The sequence below is a fragment of the Phacochoerus africanus genome, chromosome 14, assembly GCF_016906955.1.
Source record: "Phacochoerus africanus isolate WHEZ1 chromosome 14, ROS_Pafr_v1, whole genome shotgun sequence".
Lineage (NCBI taxonomy): Eukaryota > Metazoa > Chordata > Mammalia > Artiodactyla > Suidae > Phacochoerus > Phacochoerus africanus.
The window spans coordinates 34575277-34593836 of NC_062557.1; the positions used below are offsets into that span (position 1 = coordinate 34575277).

The following is an 18560-nucleotide window of genomic DNA, read 5'->3' on the forward strand; positions in this document are numbered from 1 at the left end:
CAATCCTATCTCTGGTCTGTGCCCGCCCTGGCCAATAGCCACACCAAGTCCCGCCCTGCCCCCCACCACGCAGCAGCCGCCCTCACTCTTCACACCGCTCATTGGTCAAGTGGGGCAGACGCCCTCCCAGCCTTGAGCCTATCGGATGCCGGAAGACAAGACTGTACTGGCAGGGAGGAGGCGCGGCGCCGAAGAGAAGACGCGACCAATGGGAAATCACAGCGCGTCCCTGCAGCAGCCAATGGGAGAGCAGTAAAAGGGGGGCTGCTGGTTAAGGCTCCAGGGGCCGGAAGTGGGGGCGGTCTGTCGCCTACTGGTAGCGCAATTGAAGGCGGGGCGTTCTCACAGCCACTTCCGGTGATCACCCCGCCTCTGGTGTACTTTTCAAATAGATCCCGGTGGCAGCATTTCTGGTTTGATTTCGCTGTGATCGTCCGTCCCAAAGCCAGAAGCGGGAGAAAAACCCCGAAAGCTAAGAGAGGGCTGAGGGCCTGAGGCTCTTTCTCGGTCTTCGACTGGCTGGGGGAGGTTTTCCCTTCTTCCGGACACCTTGACGTGTTCCTCCAGGACCTCACTTTTCATCCGCGAACCGACCCTGGTGTCCGTGACCTGAATCACATGCCATCAGTTTTGAGTAAAAATCTCTCACTTGAGAGATGAGAATGAGACTGCCACTAGCTTAGCTGCGACCTTCTGGTCTGAAAAGGCTGTGGAGAATAGTTGGCTCCTCTCTCGCTTTTCTCTGGCTCCTCCCCTTGCTCTGGGAGACCCCGGGGAACCAGAACAGGCAGCAGGGCAGAGGGTGGCCGCTGGAGGTCGCCGTGTCCCAGCGATACTACCAACCCGACAGAAATGGTGAACAGTTGACTCAGATTCTCAACTAATAGCTTCAGTTCGGAAATGGGCCTGAATGCTTTAATACCAGGCCCTGGGGCCAAAATGTCTTCACGTGTCTTTTCATAGGACATTGGGACATTTACTACATTTAGTAACTTCCAGGAAAACTGGAACCTTGTGTGTGTTCACTGCTTTAACTCGAAGATTTAAAACAGTATCTGCAACCTAGCAGATAGATGCTTAATAAATATTTGGTAAATAAATACTGAATTATTCCAGGACAATGATTGTATTTTATCCATTCCTGGCACTTACTATAGTGTTTGGTGATTACAGGGGTTCCAACATTTTTCAATGTGCTGGCCTAGGCTTCCTAGAGTGCAGAGCTCAATTCTGAATATCCCATTCCCCAAATCAGGAAATACAAAGCTGGGAGGCTGTTAATACTGTGTTTTCTCAAGGTATCAAATCCAAAACTTCTGTGGAAGTACTGTATGTGGGAAAGATGAGCGGGGCCCCAGATAATAGATGCATGATAGATATGATCAGGAAGATGGTGGTGACTAAACCCTGTCTCTGGAGGGGAAGGTTCTCCCCACCCTCCCTTGGCTAGTAAAGGCCAAAACCAGCACCCTCCTCTGGCAGCCTTTCAAAACGGGTCCTAGGATCTTCTTGGCCTCCAGGAGATGGAAAGATATCGACAGAAACACCAGAAGCCACCTATAGATTTGTTAAACTTTATTTCTTCTGAGTCTCTGGGGAGGCAGCAGGGATGTAAGGTCAAGTGGCAGTAGCTGCAGAGGCCTGAGTAGAGCTGGTGCTGGGAGGGGCCGGCATAGCAGGAGGAAGAGGCGGTGATTTAAATATTCAAGGCTGAAAGCCAGCTAATGGGTCTCCTTCATCTGTCTTTGGATTTTGTGCAGCATCTCCTGCATCCGCCGCAGCTGGAACAGGCACATGCATCAAAATGGAACCTTTCAGAGAGTCCTATCATGTTAGGAAAGTGCCTGAAACCTCTGCTCCCTTGAGCCAGGGCCTTGGTGGCCCTGAGTATAATGAAGTCCCAGGGTGGAACCACTAATCCACCAATCCAGGATCCAGATATATACCAGGGCCAGGGATCATCCTGTTCCCAAACCAAGAGACACTGAGGTTTATGCTTAAGCAGGGGTCCTCTCGAGCTGGCCAGCCCTACCACCTCATACTACTCTCACCTCCTCATCTTTCTCTCGGATCAGCCTCTCCGTTTCTGGATCTGTCCCTGGTGGAACAGCAGGGATGGGGAAGTCGGTACCACTCTCTCGGGTCAGTTTGCTGAGGGAAAGGGAAAATGGGGGGTTGGTAAGGCGAGGGGGACCCCAGCACCTGTTTGAATTGCGCCCAGAGCTTATAGAAGAACAAAGGAAGGGCTTGGTCTCACCCAAGGCTGCCCTGGGGACCCCACCCTTGCCAACTCTGTCCTGGCCTCTGGCCATACTTGCGATTCCGTTCTTTCACCACCAGGCGGGTCATGCTCTGGATGCACTGTGCCCGGTAGTTCTCGTAATGTGTCTCCCGTGTCACATCCTTCAGGTCCTGCATGTGAGTACGCACCAGCATTGTCCTCAGCTTCACAAAGTCGCAGTGCCCTGGATTTTCCACTGTATAGCAAGGCTAGGGGTCAGCCAGGGGCATGGGTGGGGTGAACCACTGAGGGCAAGGAGACACCTGGTCACAAGCTCAGTGCTTTACCTTCCACGATGCCCCAGGGGTAGAGCCGGCCTCGAACTCGCCGCCCTCTGGCCTCTACCACGGTGTTGCTGCCAATGACGGCAAATGGGATGCTTTCCTGGAAGAAGTTAGTGGTGCCTGTCAACACCTCCCATTCTCACCCGTTCTCTTCCACCTGTATCTTCATCGTCTCTGCTTCATTCTAGGAAGCCAGGATCCGCTTCCACCCCAATAGCCTACCCTTTAGAGAATTCTACTTCCCTCTTCTGCCCAGAAGAAACAAGCTGGGAAAGGGATGGCCTGGGGGTGGCCCCACCTTTAGGGCTTGGTCCTGTAATTTGAAGTCCTCATCCTCATCAGAGTCACAGTCTGGGAACTGGTAGACCTTGATTCCAAAGTGCTCAATCTCCTCCCGGATCTGGCAAACACATGAGGGGGCCCACAGTTCTGGGGACCCCGTCCGTTCCAGAAGCCCACCTGCTCCCCTCCCCCACCAGCTTCCCTCACTTTGCGTTTCTTGTGCTCCACTTCAGGAGGTGTCAGTGTGTCCGCCTTTGCCAAGATAGGCACGATGTTGACCCGCTGATGCAGGGCCTTCATAAATTCAACATCCAGTGGCCGGAGCCTGGGGAACAGGAATCTGTGACCACCTGCTAGTGGCAGCCCTGCCCCTGGTGCTCTTGGCCTGTTCCCTTGGCAGCACCCGGTGGTGTCAGGAGCCTCAGGCTCGGACCATACCCGTGGCCGAAGGGCGAGATGAAGTACAGGCAGCAGTGCACCCTGTTGTCTTGGATGTTCTTGCGGTTCAGGCCACTTTCATCTCGGAAATACTGCTCAAACTGCTGGTCGATGTATTCTGCCACAGGCTTCCAGCTGGGGCAGGGACAGACAAGCAGAAAAACTGTGGGAGTGGGGGCTGCCTAGTGAGCTCTAGGATTGCAGAGGAGCCCACACCCTGAGCAGTCTTTTCGAGCCTTGGCTATTCCCGGACTTGCTTTACTACATCTTCAGGGAGGTACCTGGCTGGGACATGCATCCTCATAGAAAATCAGACTGAGCACACAGGCAGGGGGTCATCAAATACTAGTCTGATGAGAGGGAGAGAACCCAGGTGACCAAACAAAGCATTGAGACCAGCCAGGTGCCAGCAGGTAAACACCAACGGGAGGCCAGGGCAGGTTCAAAGTTCAGCCTCAGAGCCTTTGTTTGGGTGGTTCCATCCTCTCCTCCACCTCTCCCAACCCACTCCATCCTTCAGAGCCATATCCAAGAACCATCTCTTCCACAATGGCTCCTGTGACCACTCCAGTGGACACTGCTCCCCCTTCCCTTCACCACACACAGAGTTTATACACACACAATATAGGAGTTCCCTTTGTGGCTCAGTGGTAATAAACCCGATTAGTATCCACAAGGACACGGGTTTAATCCCTGACCTCGCCCAGTGGGTTAAGGATCCAGCGTTGCCATGAGCTGTGGTGTAGGTCTCAGACACGGCTCGAATCCCAAGCTGCTGTGGCTGTGGTGTAGGCCAGCAGCTGCAGCTCCAATTCAAGCCCTAGCCTGGGAACTTCCATATGCTGCCGGTGCAGCCCTAAAAAGCAAAAAATAATAACAATAATAATAGTAAGTTCCTGCTGGTTGACTAAATGAGTACATGTGGAGGTGCACTGCAAACCGTGAGGTGCCAGGCAAGTGAAAGCATTACTATTACAGGAGGTAAGAGCAGGTAAGTAGATTGATTCAAGGAGGGCATGATACTTGCTAAAGCAGGAACCAGGGGCTGGTCAGGGCTCAAGTTTCAGGGCAAGCCCAGCTTGCTGAGACATAGTCCTAGATCAGGAAAGGGGATGATGACACGGAGGCCACCTCAATCCAGCAGGAATATTTATGGAGACCATAATACTAGTACAGGACTGTGGCAAGAATGTAAGAAACGGATCTCCCCTCAAGGGTTTAGATCATGCAGTTGAAGATGAAGCAGTGTGCTGAGCCACAAGTCACACGTTGTAATGGTAAAGCATGTTAGGGGCGTGCAGAGCACAGAAAGGTCTGTAAGGGTATGACCAGTCTGTGAGGCCATCGTCCAGTACAGCGCGTGGGACCCGTGAAGTCACACAGGGGCCCCACTCTCAGAAGGGCCCACACCCGGTTTATTCTCTGCTGTGACCATCTTGAAATTCTTAATCATTTTGAACAAGGGTCCCACACTTTTATTTTGCACTCGTCTTGCAAATATCATCTTAAAGTTCATGAGTGTAGGAGTTCCCATTGCGACTCAGCGGTCATGAACCTTACTAGTATCCATAAGGACGCAGGTTTGATCCCTGGCCTGGCTCAGTGGGTTAAGGATCCGCCATTGCCGTGAGCTGCGGTGTAGGTCACAGATACGGCTCAGATCCTACGTTGCTGTGGCTGTGGTGTAGGCCAGCAGCTGCAGCTCTGATTTGACCCCTAGCCTGGGAACTTCCGTATGCCATGAGTGTGGCCCTAAAAAAGCAAAAAAAAAAAAAATTCATGGGTGTAATGTATGCAGCCCTTTACAGTTTCAGGAGGTTTTTTTTTTGTTTTTTGTTTTTTGTTTTTTTTGGCCACGTCTACAGCATATGGAAATTCCTAGGCCAGGGATCAAACCTGCACTACAGCAGCCACCTGAGCCACTGCAGTGACAATTCTGGATCCTTAACCAGCTACAACACAAGAGAGTTCTGCCTTTTACAGTTTTTTTGGTTTTTTGTTTTTGTTTTTTTTTTGTTTGTTTGTTTGTTTTTGGCTTTTTAAGGCCATGACCACGGCATGTGGAGATTCCCAGGCTAGGGGTTGAACTGGAGCTGCAGCTGCCAGCCTACGCCACAGCCACAGCCACACCAGATCCTTTAACCCACTGAGCCAGGCCAGAACCTGCATCCTCATGGATACTGGTCGGATTCTTAACCTGCTGAGCCACAATGGGAATCCCACTTTACAGTTTTCAGCGCACATTCACATGCATCTTTCTGGGTTGATTTTCAGATCAACTGGGTGAGGTGGTAAGGCCAGAATTTTTCAGTTGAAGAAATGGGACCGAGGTGATTTGCTCAAGATCAGGGGGTTACTAAATACCGAACCAAGATCTGAACTCTCAGTCTAGGACCCTTAGCACCACCCTGCCTAACTTCCTCATCAAAGGCACCACCTTTTCTCTAGTCTTTACATCCATTTGTGTCTTCATCTACTCACTCAGGTCTGACCACCATCTAAGCATCCTTCTGATTCCCGAAAAAAAGGGATGCTTGGGCAGCAGGTGGCAAAGCTACCTTTTCTATGAGCAGGTTGCTTCCAGGATGCCTGGAACAAACAAACTTCCATCTGTGCTTTCCCTTTGCCTCTTCTGCCCTTCACCACCCCCCATGCATTCTCACTCCTTTAATAACTTGCAATAGCACTTAAAATATTGCTGGTGAAAGGAACGAAGGAAGGAGGGTGACAATTATTGAGCACTTACTAAACATCATGCCCCGTGCTATATATTTTTTGGTTGTTTTTTGGTTTTGTTTTGTTTTTTGTTTTTTTTGTCTTTTTGCTATTTCTTTGGGCCGCTCCCGCGGCATATGGAGGTTCCCAGGATAGGGGTCAAATTGGAGCTGTAGCCGCCAGCCTACACCAGAGCCACAGCAACGCAGGATCCAAGCCGCGTCTGCAACCTACACCACAGCTCACGGCAACGCCGGATCGTCAACCCACTGAGCAAGGGCAGGGACCGAACCCGCAACCTCATGGTTCCTAGTCGGATTCATTAACCACTGTGCCACGACAGGAACTCCATATATGTTTTCACATATATTTGCTGTCCTTTTCTTTTTTCTTTTTCTTTTTTTTTTTTTTGCTTTTTGCTTTTTAGGGCTGCACCCAGGGCATACGGAAGTTCCCAGGCTAGGCTAGGTGTCACATTGGCACTACAGCTGCCAGCCTACGCCACAGCCACAGCAACGCCAGATCCAAGCCGCGTCTGCGACCTATACCACAGCTCTCGGCAACACTGGATCCTTAACCCAGTGAGTGAGACCAGGGATCAAACCCTCATCCTCATGGATCCTAGTGGGGTTCATTACCACTGAGCCACAACAGGAACGCCTGTGTTTACTTTTGTGAGGCTTCTCCTTCCTATCTGTGTCCCCATCCCCCTTCTGGAATTATAGGTTAAAGGAACATTAGAGAGCATCTCTTCCAATCCTCTCCCTCTCCCTTTACAGAGGAGCAGCTGTCCATAAGCGGCAGTGGCACGTTCAAGGTTGCAAACCCCTTCTTCCTGACAGTGGATGTGTCCGTGCCCCTGTGTGCATCTACGGGATGGGTGGGGGGTAGGGACAGGGGCTGGGCTTGGTCAGACATACCACTCTGTGTTGTTAACGGCATCCCCAAAACCTGGTGTGTCCACAATGGTGAGCCGCAGCTTCACGCCCTTCTCCTCTATGTCCACTGCATGCTTAGTGATCTCCACCGTTTGCATGATCCGCTCTGGAGAAGAACAAAACTGAGGCCAGGGAAGGGGCAAGGACCTGCCCAGCCAGGACACACCGCCCACTGCAGCCAGCTCTGCTACCCGGACTGTCTCACCCACACTGCCCCCTCCCCGCCCCCAGGCTGCCTGGGGGCCTGTTCTCTGGGAACCAACGAGGAGCACATTTCCCAACACAGGAAATGCCGGTGGCTGTTGGCTCTGGCCCCAGCCTCTTCTCTGCTCCCAGCTCTTTTCTTGGATTCCTGGAATCCTTTGGGGGTCAGAGACTCACTCAGAAAGCAGGATTCTGGTCCCTGCCCTGCTTCGGCACCCAAATCTTTAGGGAGCTGCCTGGTGGGCTGCCAGGCTAGGCAGGCCTACGGAGAGATGCTGTCAGTCTCCCTAGGAAGCCATGGTTTCCCGCATGCTGGGGAAGGCTCCAGCCCCCAGACTCTGGAGTGAGTTCCCAAGTCAGCTCTGCTTGCCTGTCTTCATGCTCCTCTCTTTTCCTCACCTTCAGCACTCAGGAGTTTCCGGTCCCGGTATAGATCAGTGAGGAAGAGGCTGTTGATGAGAGTGGATTTCCCCAGGCCAGACTCTCCTGACAGGAGAGAGAGGACAGAGGCACCAAATCAGATCTATAACCAAGAGGCAATCCCCCTGGACCAAGGTGTGCATGGCGGGGGCGGGGGGGGGGGGGGAGGGCTAGTTGCTTACATAATTGGGAAGAGAATAACCAAACCACAACAGAGCTGGGAGAAAACAGAGAGAAGAGCTTGTCCAGCCTTCTCATTTGAATGAGGCCCAGAGAGGATAAGAGACTGCCCAGGGTCACACAGAAAAAGGCAATACTAGAAAATACTAGAAAACTGACAAGTGTTCTTTACCCCGTCACCACCCCCTCCCTGCCAACGTTATACATACTTTTGGTCACCTGTGGCTCCAGGCGGTTTTGCAAAAAAGCACAGCCACCTGCTGCTCTCTCCTTCCCTGCCCACAAGCCCTCCCCACATGGAAACAATCCCTGCCTGAAACACCTGCTGCCCAGCCCTGCCCTGCCACTGCTCTACCTGCCACCATGAGGGTAAAGTCAAAGCCTTTCTTCACGGATTTTCGGTGGACTTGATTGGGGAGGGTCGCAAAGCCCACATACTCCTTGTCATCCTGGTGGACGGGAAGGCAGAACAACATCAGGGTAGAGGCAGGAATTAGCCCAGGACCCAACACCAGCCTTCCCCCCGCCTCTTGCCTCCCAGGTCTTTGCCCAGCCCTAAAGGAGCAGTGCCAGACTCCTTTGAGGCCCCCTCTGGGGCCACCAGCTGGGCTCCTGTCCCTGCTGATACCACCAGTTTCCAGTGCACCTAGGGGCCGACAGCACGGGGGAGGGGGGGCGCCAACCGCACAGAGAGAGGCTCCAACTCAGCATGCACACATGTGAGCACATGCATACACACACGTGCAGACACACACTCGAGCTCTCTCTGCTCCCTCCCTGGGTCTTCCTGCACCAGCCCGGTGAAAGGCAAAGGCAGGGCGGGGCGGAGTGGGGGGGCTCTACCTCAGAGGAGTCATAGGGATCGAGCTTTCCCCACGGGCTGCGGGGCCGGGCTGAGGGGCTGAGGGGGGCTGAGGCAGAGAAGAACTGCTGGCTGTCAGAGGGCTGGGGCCATGAAGGGGGTCTGAACTCCAGGTCATCCTGGCAGAGGTCCGAGGCCTGGGGCCTTGGCTCCAGGATTTGGGGCCTGGACACCCAGGTCTTGGCCTCTGGTTGGTGGTAGCTCTCGCTTCCTGGGAAATCCTTCACGAACTTGTTCAGTTCTGGGTTATCCGAGTCCTCCAGAAAGCGCTTGATCTGAGGGGTGGGGGATGGGTGATGAAGTGGGGCAGGTTGGCCGGAGAAGAGGAGGAGAAGGAAGGCAGGAGAAGGCGAGAGGGAGAGAGAGGAAAGCACCTGTGGTTAGAAGGCAACGAGACCAGCAGCCAAGCCAGGAGAAGCGCCCACCATTTTCTCCCCCGCATGCCACCCCATCCCAGGGTCCAAGACACCAGGAAAGGCCCCAGTGGGCCAAGAGCGGCCCAGGGCAGCCCCCAGCGCCCTAGCAACTGCTCTTGGGAACTGAGCAGCTCCAGTCCCAGTGCACCCTCTCAAGTGGTGCTTGTTGAGGCTGCCCTTCCAAGCCAGAACTGGGGGTGACCCCAAAAGCCAGGAAGTCAGGCTGAGGGGGTGCAGAGAGAAGCAGCAGAGCTGTGAAGAGACTGGCTCAGGACTCGAGGAGAGTGCAGAGTGACAGAATGGGGCAGAGGAAGGAAGGAAGGAGCGGGGGAGAAGGCAGCTGCCAGCCCCAGGTAAATCAAGGGCCAGCAGGGGGCTCCCCGCCTCCTGTCACTGTGGGTCACTGAGCTCTGGGAGGTGGTGCAGATTCTACCGGATGTGCTCGCCTCCCAGGGCTCACTGCCCAGAGCCCAGTAGAGCTGACCTGACCCCCCTCACCTTATTCCAGACCCTAAAGACACACCCCAGGCTGAACCGTGATGAGAAGGGTAAAACTGCCGGTGGGTGCTGAGTGGGGGGTGAAGAAGAGCTGGGAGGGACCAGGCGAGTGAGGAGGGGAGGACACTGCTGAGAGCCCCCAACTGTGAGGGGTGTACAGGAGAAGCACCCCCACCCCCCACCCCTGGCTGCCCCTTGCCCCCCTGTGCCTAGAGCTAGGCTTTATCAGGCAGCACAGGAGGGGGTCTGGCCTGAACTGTGAACCACACGGGTGATAGGCAGGGAGTGGCTTGCTCCTCTGGGGAGACCTGTTCCACCTCATCTCCAGCAAGGGAGGCCATGTCCCCCTCCTCTGGCCCCTCAGCTCTAAGCCCTAAAGCTTCCTCTCTCTCTCTCTCCTTTGGAGGCCAGCCCCCGTTTGTGGAGTGCCTGGTGGTGCTGGGCTCAGCTCTGCCTCACAATACCCACGTGCCACCCCAAGACAATGGACAAGGGCTGGCTTCACAGGCTGACTCACCCCCTGGAGACTGGCCCAGCCAGTGGGGGCTCCCCCAGACCCGAGTGGAGTCCCAGCCAGGGTGAGGGGAGATAAGATGGCCACAGACTTTCTGCAGGTCCTTCTCTGACAGAGGGAAGAGCTGAGGGATGAAGGCATGCGCCCTGCCTGGTGGAGGCTGAGGGCAAGGACTGAGATGGGCGGGCTGGAGGGAAGACCCACTTAAGAGCTACTTCCAGGCTGTCGTGCCTTTCGAGTCCCCACACCTGCTCATAGCCATAGTCTCCGAGGCTTGCCTGGACAGGAAAAGGGGCCCTTTAGCCTGAAGCTGGAACCAGGATATAGGGGCCAAGTGGCCAGAAGAGATGGCCCTGAAACAGGCTTTTCTCATCCCTGATATCTGTGGGGTCCAGTGGGGTGACCATACATCCCAGTTTATGTCTGTTGTCCCAGCAAAATTGCCCCCTTTTCGCTGTCAAAAGTGTCCCAGCTTGGATGATTAATTATATGGCAATAGGGAAGAGACAGGGCTGGGGGTGGGGAGTGGGGTGGGCGGCAGTTCTTGTTTTCTGGCAGCTAAAGAGTCTGGGGAATTCCAGGAAATCCCGCCCCTCTGCACAACTCCACAGTGACCCAGCAGTTGTCTGGGGGTCAGGCTGAGGGTGGGAGAGAGAGGACTGGGCTCCGCCTGGTTTCCCCAGGGCTACTGGGCAGAGGGGCAGTAGAAGGCACTGATGGAGACCCCCAGGGCTACTGGGCAGGGGAAGGCACCGATGGAGACCCCCAGTCCCCACCATCTTCCAGCAGAGCCGCCAGGAACGCAGCACCACTCTGCCTGCCAGCCAGATGGAGGGGCCCACAGGGGCTCTAGACAAGGAGTCGGGACACCAGGTCCTCACCTCTTGTCTGTCCTTCCCTGCCCCTCCCAGCTCCGCCAGTGACCAAATCATTTTCTGACTTTGAGCCCCAATCCCAGCCAATGCAGTGCGAAGACAGGGCAGGGCCACCCACCTCCCAGAGGAGCACCTTACCCCAGCTTCAGTCCTGTCCTCGGGGACAGAACTGCCTTGCCATCCCAGTGAACGGTCCATGTCCCACGCTTCAGACTCCCTGTCAGCAAGCTTTAGTCTAATTTTATCTCTTAGGCAAAGTTCCTTACACACAGAAACAGCCTGGTCTGGATGCTCTTGTAATCCGGCGTCCTGACTTGCTCTGTTCCCTTTCGTGTTGACCCCCCTCCTGTCTCTGTCAGGGGCCAAAAAAGCCTGTGGAATGTCCTTCCCCACCCCTTCCTCCCCCTTTCCCTTGGCTCCCACCCTCCAAGGACAGCTCAGCTGCAGCGGGAGCACTGGTTTTCTCCGCAGTCCCCTCCTCCTCTGATTGGCTGCCCCATGACGCCTGCCCGCGGCTACCCCAGTGGGCAAAGCACCAGCCTCCCAAGTCTATCTACAGCACAGGCTCTCAACCCGCTTGGCCTCTCCTGTTAACCCCCAAGGACACCAAGGCCTTGTCAGAGGGTTGAGACCTTGTCCCCAAGGTGACTGGTCCATCACTACATGGGCCAGCCACCGGGGAGACACCATTCCCAAAGGATCCCCATCTCTCCCTTTCACCTTAATTCAAGCAGTGTTAAAGCAAGGTGGGGTGTCCTATCATCCCCTGGGTATATGTTCTCACAGCAATAGCCCCACTTTTCTCCCCAGTGTCACTTTGTGTTCTCCCAGCACAGAACCCCACTGCCTTCCGAAATTTGCCCCTAGATTTCCCTGCAGAGAGCCCCAGCCACAGAGAGGCCTTTGCTACAACGACTCCTCCCATCCTCAGACACTTGACCTCTGACTCATGGGAACCTGTATCACTTCCAGAGGGTCAACAGGGGAGCTGCTAACACTTGGTCTCTAAGGATATAAGTTCAGGTCAATGAGAGGCTGGCATCCCAGAGACTTCAAAGTTGCCAATTAGGCAAGAGTCAAATGGAGGGACTTGACTGGCAGTGTGCAGATAACAGCACTTGACTAGGAGTCAGGAGGCCAGTGTTTCTGGTTTGGCTAGAAACACCCTTGGTGATTTTGGACAGTATCTTAATTCCAGGGCCTTAATATTCAATTGTGAATGGCCCTTCCTTGCCTCCCAGGAAGGCTGGGGAAAAAAGTGCTCCCGGATGACAAAAATCTAAGCTGCTTTGAACCTGGGGAAAGAAGGTACATTTCAAGTCACAGGATGGTTATTAACATGGGCCCGTCTTCCTTTTGCATGCCAATTAGAATCCCCTGGGGCTCCTGGACTGGGGAGATCTCCCCACTGATCTCTGAAGTGGCTGGGTCCCTGATCCCCTTTCATATAGAGGAGTCTGCATGAGCCAGTTAGCCTAAGGACTGGGCTGCCTTCAGCCTAAGTACTGGGCTGGCTTCAGGACAGGGGCCCGAGACTGAGGACTCTGGTGGTGAGAGGGTGTCTTTTATTACAAAGGAACAGGGTGGCCTCAGCCAAGCCGAGAGCACCAAGACCTCAGCTGAACCGAACTTAGTGTGTGGCAGAAAAAGCCCCTCTTGGCCCCTGTACCAAGGACACTTGGCACTAGGAATAATCAGGGCTCCCCCAGGCTTCCATCCCTGGGACAATCAGTCCGTCCATCCTCAGTGGGGAGAAGGATGGGGAAAGGGATAAAGGCAGGCACCACTTGGCCTCTCCCAGGAACCCCCCTTTGGGAATGGTCACAGTGTCACCAAGACTTCCTGGCCAAGACTTGGGCCTCAGCCTGGACACAGCTTGAGAGAGAAGAGCCCAGAAGGTTGGTCTATGCAAAACTGGAAGCTTCTGATTCCACAGGGCCCATGGAGTTCCCTTCTGGGGGCTGCCCACAGCCAAGATCCTGCCCCACAGGCTAGTCATGGGTCTGCTCCTGCTGTAAGCAGCCTATGTCTCCCAGTACAGAGGGCAAAGGCCAGGGGGGCTTCCAGACTGGGAGGAGAAACTGGCATAGGACCCGGAGGCCCTGACACCCAGCATAATGTGTTTGTGGCAGGCTCTGGCAATGATGGCAGGAAAAGAGCTGGCACCCTCACAGCCAAACATTGAAACTTCCTACCTGGGGGTCTCCAGGGAGGTTGGCTGGGGTTATTGTTTCTCCTCCCATCACAGGCAGGTGGCAGGAATGAGTTCCCTCCACCCTCCGTCACTGCAGAGGGACCTGGTTTTGGGGGAGGGGGGTGTAGGATGCAGCAGGAAGATTCCCCATGGTTCTTGCCTCAGAGGCAGAGGGAGATAGTTGATCCCATCGGGTAGTTTGGTGGCTGGGCTTCCCTCTGTCAGAGGTCCCTGGGCAGAGGGTGCTGTGGGAAGGGCCTAGGAGTGGCCCCTGGCCAGGCTATGGAAAGGTGGGCCCAAGCATCTCATCATTCTTCTTGGGGAGACAAGCAGTTGTTTGTGGGCCTCCTGTGTATGTTTTCCAAAGGAAGTTGGCGCTGGTCCCTAAGCCCAGGGTAGGTGGGTGAGGAAGGGTCATTCAGGTAACAGCTGGCCCTGGCAAGGGCGGGGACCCTCACCTCTTCTCCTGCCTGACGCGTCCTCCCCAGCCCAACCTGCGCGCATCTCGGCCGGCGCCTCCTCCCCACCCAGCATGGACCCACCCCTTCATCCAAGAACGCGGGCAGCACCCGGGGAGCGGGAGCCCACTCTGGGTCCGCTCAGATCAGAAGCAGAAACTTGGAAGCAGCGACGCAGCGCCGACCGCCAGCAGCGACAGCCTGTGCTTGCGGCGGGCGACAGCGCCTCCCGCCCCGCACAGCCAGGGCTGCGGCGCCGCGGGTCTCGGCGAAGCCGCCCGGGAACTGCGGGCCCCGCGCGCCCGGCTCAGCCCCGCGCCCGCCCGCCTTACCATGGCTGCAGCCCGGGCCGGGCCGGCTCCGCCTGGACAGCGCCCGAGCGACCCGCTGCGGGACCTGCGTACAGACCTCGCCACACCGCCTGCCCCCGCCCGCCGCCGGGAGAGCGGACCGGCCGGGGGCGGGGCCCGGCGGCAGGGGCGGGGCGGGGCGGGGCGGGGCCTGCATCTCCGCGGAGCTGGGCACAGGCTCAGGCCAAGCAGGGGTCGGCCGGCCTGAAGGTGGGCCTTGTGGCTCTCCACCCCCCGCGGCACGGTGCCGAGAGGCGCTCGGGACGGGGCTGCGTCCGTCACTTGGCTCTTCCCTACTCGAACCCTAAAGAGTGGCCTGAACCGGCAGCTCAGCACCTTGGGGGCTTGAGTCAGTCCCCCCCACCCCCTAAAAAAGAAGGGCCCACCTGGCAACCCCAGGAGAAGCCTTTGGAAGGAGAGGAGATTTTGCCCCACGGGTTGAAGTTGCCAGGGAGAGTCTACAAGGTTTGCAGGAACTGAACCCCGCTGATGTCCAAGTTACCGATTGTCTATTCACCTCCTAAAATGGAACGACAATCTCCACCTCCACCCAGGTGGTGAAGAACCGAGAGAGGAAGCTCCCTTCCTGCAGGACCCTAGATGGAAGAGGAACGAGGATTTGCTGCATAAATTATCCTGGGATCATCTGCTGGAAGAATGGAAAGGGAGAGGCTGAATGGCCTTTCCCGTGCAGTGGAGCCTGGCCTGGGACTGTGGAAGGTGGAAGGGCCTCAGGAGAGGCCATGCTGGGCAAGCAGGTGAGATGCTGTAGAGACAGATGCTCCAGCGGCTTTAGAGGCATTAGTGGCTCATAAAGGTCAGCAGCAGCTCGAAGGAAGTACGTACTTAGCGGGTGGGGATTTCCTGAGCTAATACAGGTCTGAGCTGGTCAAGCTTCAGTGGAAATTTCCAGAAGCATACTCCACATTGACTTCCAAGAGTCTTCTCCCAGCCCAGACTGACTGGCTTGAATATGCTTTGGACAAAACCGAGGCAACAGGCATGCCCCCTCTGTTGGTAGAAGTGCCAGAGGCCTGCCTATGTATTTCAGTCTGATCTAATGACCCAATAGTCTTGGTTGGGACCCATCAAAACTCAGCAGAAGGAGGGGGCCTGGGTCCAGCAGGTGAGATAAGGCTCAGAAAATATGGGGCTGCTATTGGCGATGTCATTGAATATCTGGCACTGATGGGCTAGAGGACAGAAGAATATCACTGCTTAAAGAAATCAGGGGCATTCATGAGCTTACAAGATGAGGAAAACATTCTAGCTGGGTGTCCTCACTTCACCTCTCTGGGCCTGCTTCCATACCTGAAAATGAGGGATTAAACTGTGCTAGGGATCAGCAGCTTGATTCCTATGAGAAGCGACCCCTGAAGATATAGGAGTTTCTTAAAAAAGGCCCAGGTTAGATCAGGAGATCTGACACAATATTCAGGAAAACAAAGACATAAAGGAGTTTCTTTAGAGAGAAACCAGTGGCTATTGGGAGTCTGCACAAACAGCAGGACTTGCTGCCATCAGACCCAAATGTCAGAAGGCTACAACAAAGCCCTACTGTTGGGAATTAGCTGCAGGCCACTTGTATCCATGTACACACACATAAGAATACCTCTGGGGTTCTTCTATCATCAGTCTGTGAGGCCTGGCCTGGGGGTGCTAGGCCCAGGGGAGAAAGTCTACAGCAAGGAAGACAGGCCCCATCACAAAGCCTTGTTTTCCACAGTCATAACATCCCTCCTCGGGGTTCCCCTCGTGGCGCAGTGGTTAACGAATCCGACTAGAAACCATGAGGTTGCAGGTTCGATCCCTGGCCTCGTTCAGTGGGTTAAGGATCTGGCGTTGCTGTGAGCTATGGTGTAGGTTGCAGACGCGGCTCGGATCCCATGTTGCTGTGGCTGTGGTGTAGGCCGGCGGCTACAGCTCTAATTAGACCCCTAGCCTGGGAACTTACATATGCCATGGGAAGTGGCCCTAGAAAAGGCAAAAAGACGAAACAAACAAACAAACAAAAATCCCTCTTCCTCCACTTCAGGCTGATGTCCAAGTGTGGACATAGATGCCTCTCAGCTAGCTCATCCTCAGCTGCACTTGCAGTCACAGCTCTGCTGTGGCACCTGCTGCCCAGGCTCCAGAGAGCACTGTGTTTCCTAAGACATGTTGGTGCCATCTTTGAAGCAAGTGAGGCCCCAAGAGAGGCTAAGGACCGTGGAACTCATCTCTAAGCCAAATATCTTAGGGTCTTGATGGTCTCAGGCCCAACACGAGGCATGAGCATGCTGGGCAAAATACAAGACACGTTGGGCCACTCTTTCTACACAACGCCACATGCTAATCCTACAGGAATTCAGGGGTCTCCAAAAGAACTTGGCCTGGGAATAAGCTCCCATGCCAGCTTTGGCAATTATCTCACTGCCTGAAAGTCTCTTCCTCTCCCTGTGTTTCTGTCTGCTCCCCACCCCACCCCAGTGAAAGAGGGGACCATTCTACCCTCAACTCCAGCTCTCGGTAGAGTCTGACACTTGGTCAGAAGCAGGGCTGAGACAGAGCAGCCCTCGGGTGAGTCACTGACCACTGAGCACTATCTCCACCTCCAGCCAGCAGGTGGCCTGGCCAATCTTGCCTCAGTGCCCCTCAGTACTTGAAGCTCTCTAGAAATTCAACATCCCACCAGGCACTGGGGTCCTTGACTAGAGTCCAATTTCCGGGGCACTGCTGAAGTGGGGTGTTCAAACCAAGTGTCTGGAGCATTGACACTTGGCTTGCACAGAGGGTGACTCTTCTGGAAACTCTTCTCAGCAGCCACAGCCCCAGCCTGCTGTCCTGGGTTCTCTCACAGGCCAACATGGTCTGTATGGAAAGCCTCCTGGCCCCCTCCACTGGATCTTCTCTGCCTACCCATAGGTGAAGGGTGTGCGGCACGGAGATGTCAAACAAGGATGATGCACTTGGGCCAAGCCAGGACTCAGGTTCAGAGTCAAGAATAAAGGGTGATTACCACAGGAAATCAGTATTTCAGATCTGCCTGACTAGCATGGCCACTTCTGCCTCTCGGTAGCAGACTTCCTTAAGTGGGACAAGAGCTAATAATACCCCCACCGGAGAGGTGATGAGTCAGTGATGATATAGTCAGAGAGCCCTGGTGGAGCCAAAGGGCTATCACTGGGTTGTGTCTTTCAAGGAAACCTTAGACAGTCTGTCCAGCAAGGTCTGTGCGGAGGCAAGAAACCTAAATACCCGAAGCCCCACTCCTTCCCTTATTGTTCTCCAGTGTCCCATGTTCCTGGGGCAGGCATGAGATGTGGGTGGCAAGGTCAGGGAACATGGTGTTTCCTGGCACCTGCTGAATGACTGCAGCAAGGGACAGTTCCAGAGCAGGCAGGGTGATAGAAGCCAGCCAGAGGGCCTGTCCAACATCTTTTCTGCATCAGGGCATGGCACAGGAGGCTCAGGGATGGAAGGGCTTACACATCACCTAATACCACTACTCTTGGCGTGTCTGACTCCCTACAGATCCCCTCCCTTGAATATCTCCTGTGGCCAAAAACTCACTGACCCTAACGCATGCCCTTCAGTCTTTGGGTGGTGAGTTACCAAGGTGTTCATCATGCTGAGTCAAAATTCTCCCCTTGGCCTTTACCCTCCGAGTGCCTCCATGCTAGAAGTTTTGCTGACTCATTGCACTGCACTTTGTTTGTCCTTTCAAGTGACCCATCTGTATACTTTGCTCTCCAAATTAACCACAAGCCCCTCAAGGACAGGGAGTATGTTTTCTATTTTAACCTCTACTCACTGCAGCTCAGCTCACATGTCATGTGATGTCTGCCTGGGTGACCTGGCCTCTGCCCCTAGGAGATGTCTGATCAATCTGAATTGACCGAAAGGGTTCATTGATCAGCTTCCACTCTGATTCTGGAGTACAGACAAGCCTTGAGGCTCTAGGCTTTGCTGACCCATAAAATGACCTTCATTCTGACCATTTACCAGCTCACACCTACCTCCCAGTCTCTTAGTTCAAATGCACACACACTGATGTTACCCACCACTAAAACCTTTCCTCTCACAATTCCTTTTCTTTTTTTTTCCTGTCTTTTTTAGGGCCACACCCATGGCATATGGAGGTTCCCAGGCTGGGGGTCGAACAGGAGCTCTAGCTGCTGACCTACACCACAGCCACAGCAACACCAGATCCAAACTACATCTGTGACCTACACTACAGTTCACAGCAATGCCAGATCCTTAACCCACTGAGTGAGGTGAGGGATCAAGCCTGTGTCTTCACAGATGCTAGTCAGATTCGTTTCTGCTGAGCCGTGACGGGAACTCCTCCTCTCACAATTCTTGATATCTAAAGGTGCTGATGAAATATTATGAAGCTATCTTCCAGGAATGTGTGACTACAGAAAAAAGATTTATATACCACATATGAACACCGGGGCAAGATGCTTCCAAAATGCTCCTAGCTTTGATGAGCAAGCTCTGGGCCTCAGTGTTTTCATCTGTGAAGTAGGAAGAAATCTATGAAGATTCACTAAGGCAACACACTTGGCATTGGTACAATCACTAAAATGAATGGTAGTTATTATCTCAGCTAATACCAAAACTGTCAACACCAAACCAGCAACTGTCAGCTGTGACTATGTCACATGCC

General features: G+C 54.4%; 1 protein-coding gene across 5 annotated transcripts in view; it reads right to left on the reverse strand.

The window, feature by feature from the left end:
- Positions 1–1560: 1560 nt before the first annotated feature.
- Positions 1561–18560, reverse strand: part of SEPTIN4 (septin 4) — a 28859-nt gene continuing 11859 nt past the window's right edge. Inside the window, exons 1-12 of one of the 5 annotated variants that reach the window (XM_047757813.1) lie at positions 13892–14017; positions 8586–8879; positions 8098–8191; positions 7542–7628; positions 6921–7044; positions 3286–3420; positions 3055–3172; positions 2864–2965; positions 2569–2665; positions 2315–2477; positions 2052–2151; positions 1561–1781 (exon numbers count right to left, since the gene is read on the reverse strand). In XM_047757813.1, coding sequence (XP_047613769.1) covers positions 1722–1781; positions 2052–2151; positions 2315–2477; positions 2569–2665; positions 2864–2965; positions 3055–3172; positions 3286–3420; positions 6921–7044; positions 7542–7628; positions 8098–8191; positions 8586–8879; positions 13892–13894 — 1377 coding nt within the window. In that variant the 5' untranslated portion in view covers positions 13895–14017 and the 3' untranslated portion in view covers positions 1561–1721. Of the gene's footprint in view, positions 1782–2051; positions 2152–2314; positions 2478–2568; positions 2666–2863; positions 2966–3054; positions 3173–3285; positions 3421–6920; positions 7045–7541; positions 7629–8097; positions 8192–8585; positions 8880–11045; positions 11836–13891; positions 14025–18560 lie in introns of those variants that run through there. The other 4 variants (XM_047757812.1, XM_047757811.1, XM_047757815.1 and 1 more) reach the window with 4 other exon arrangements.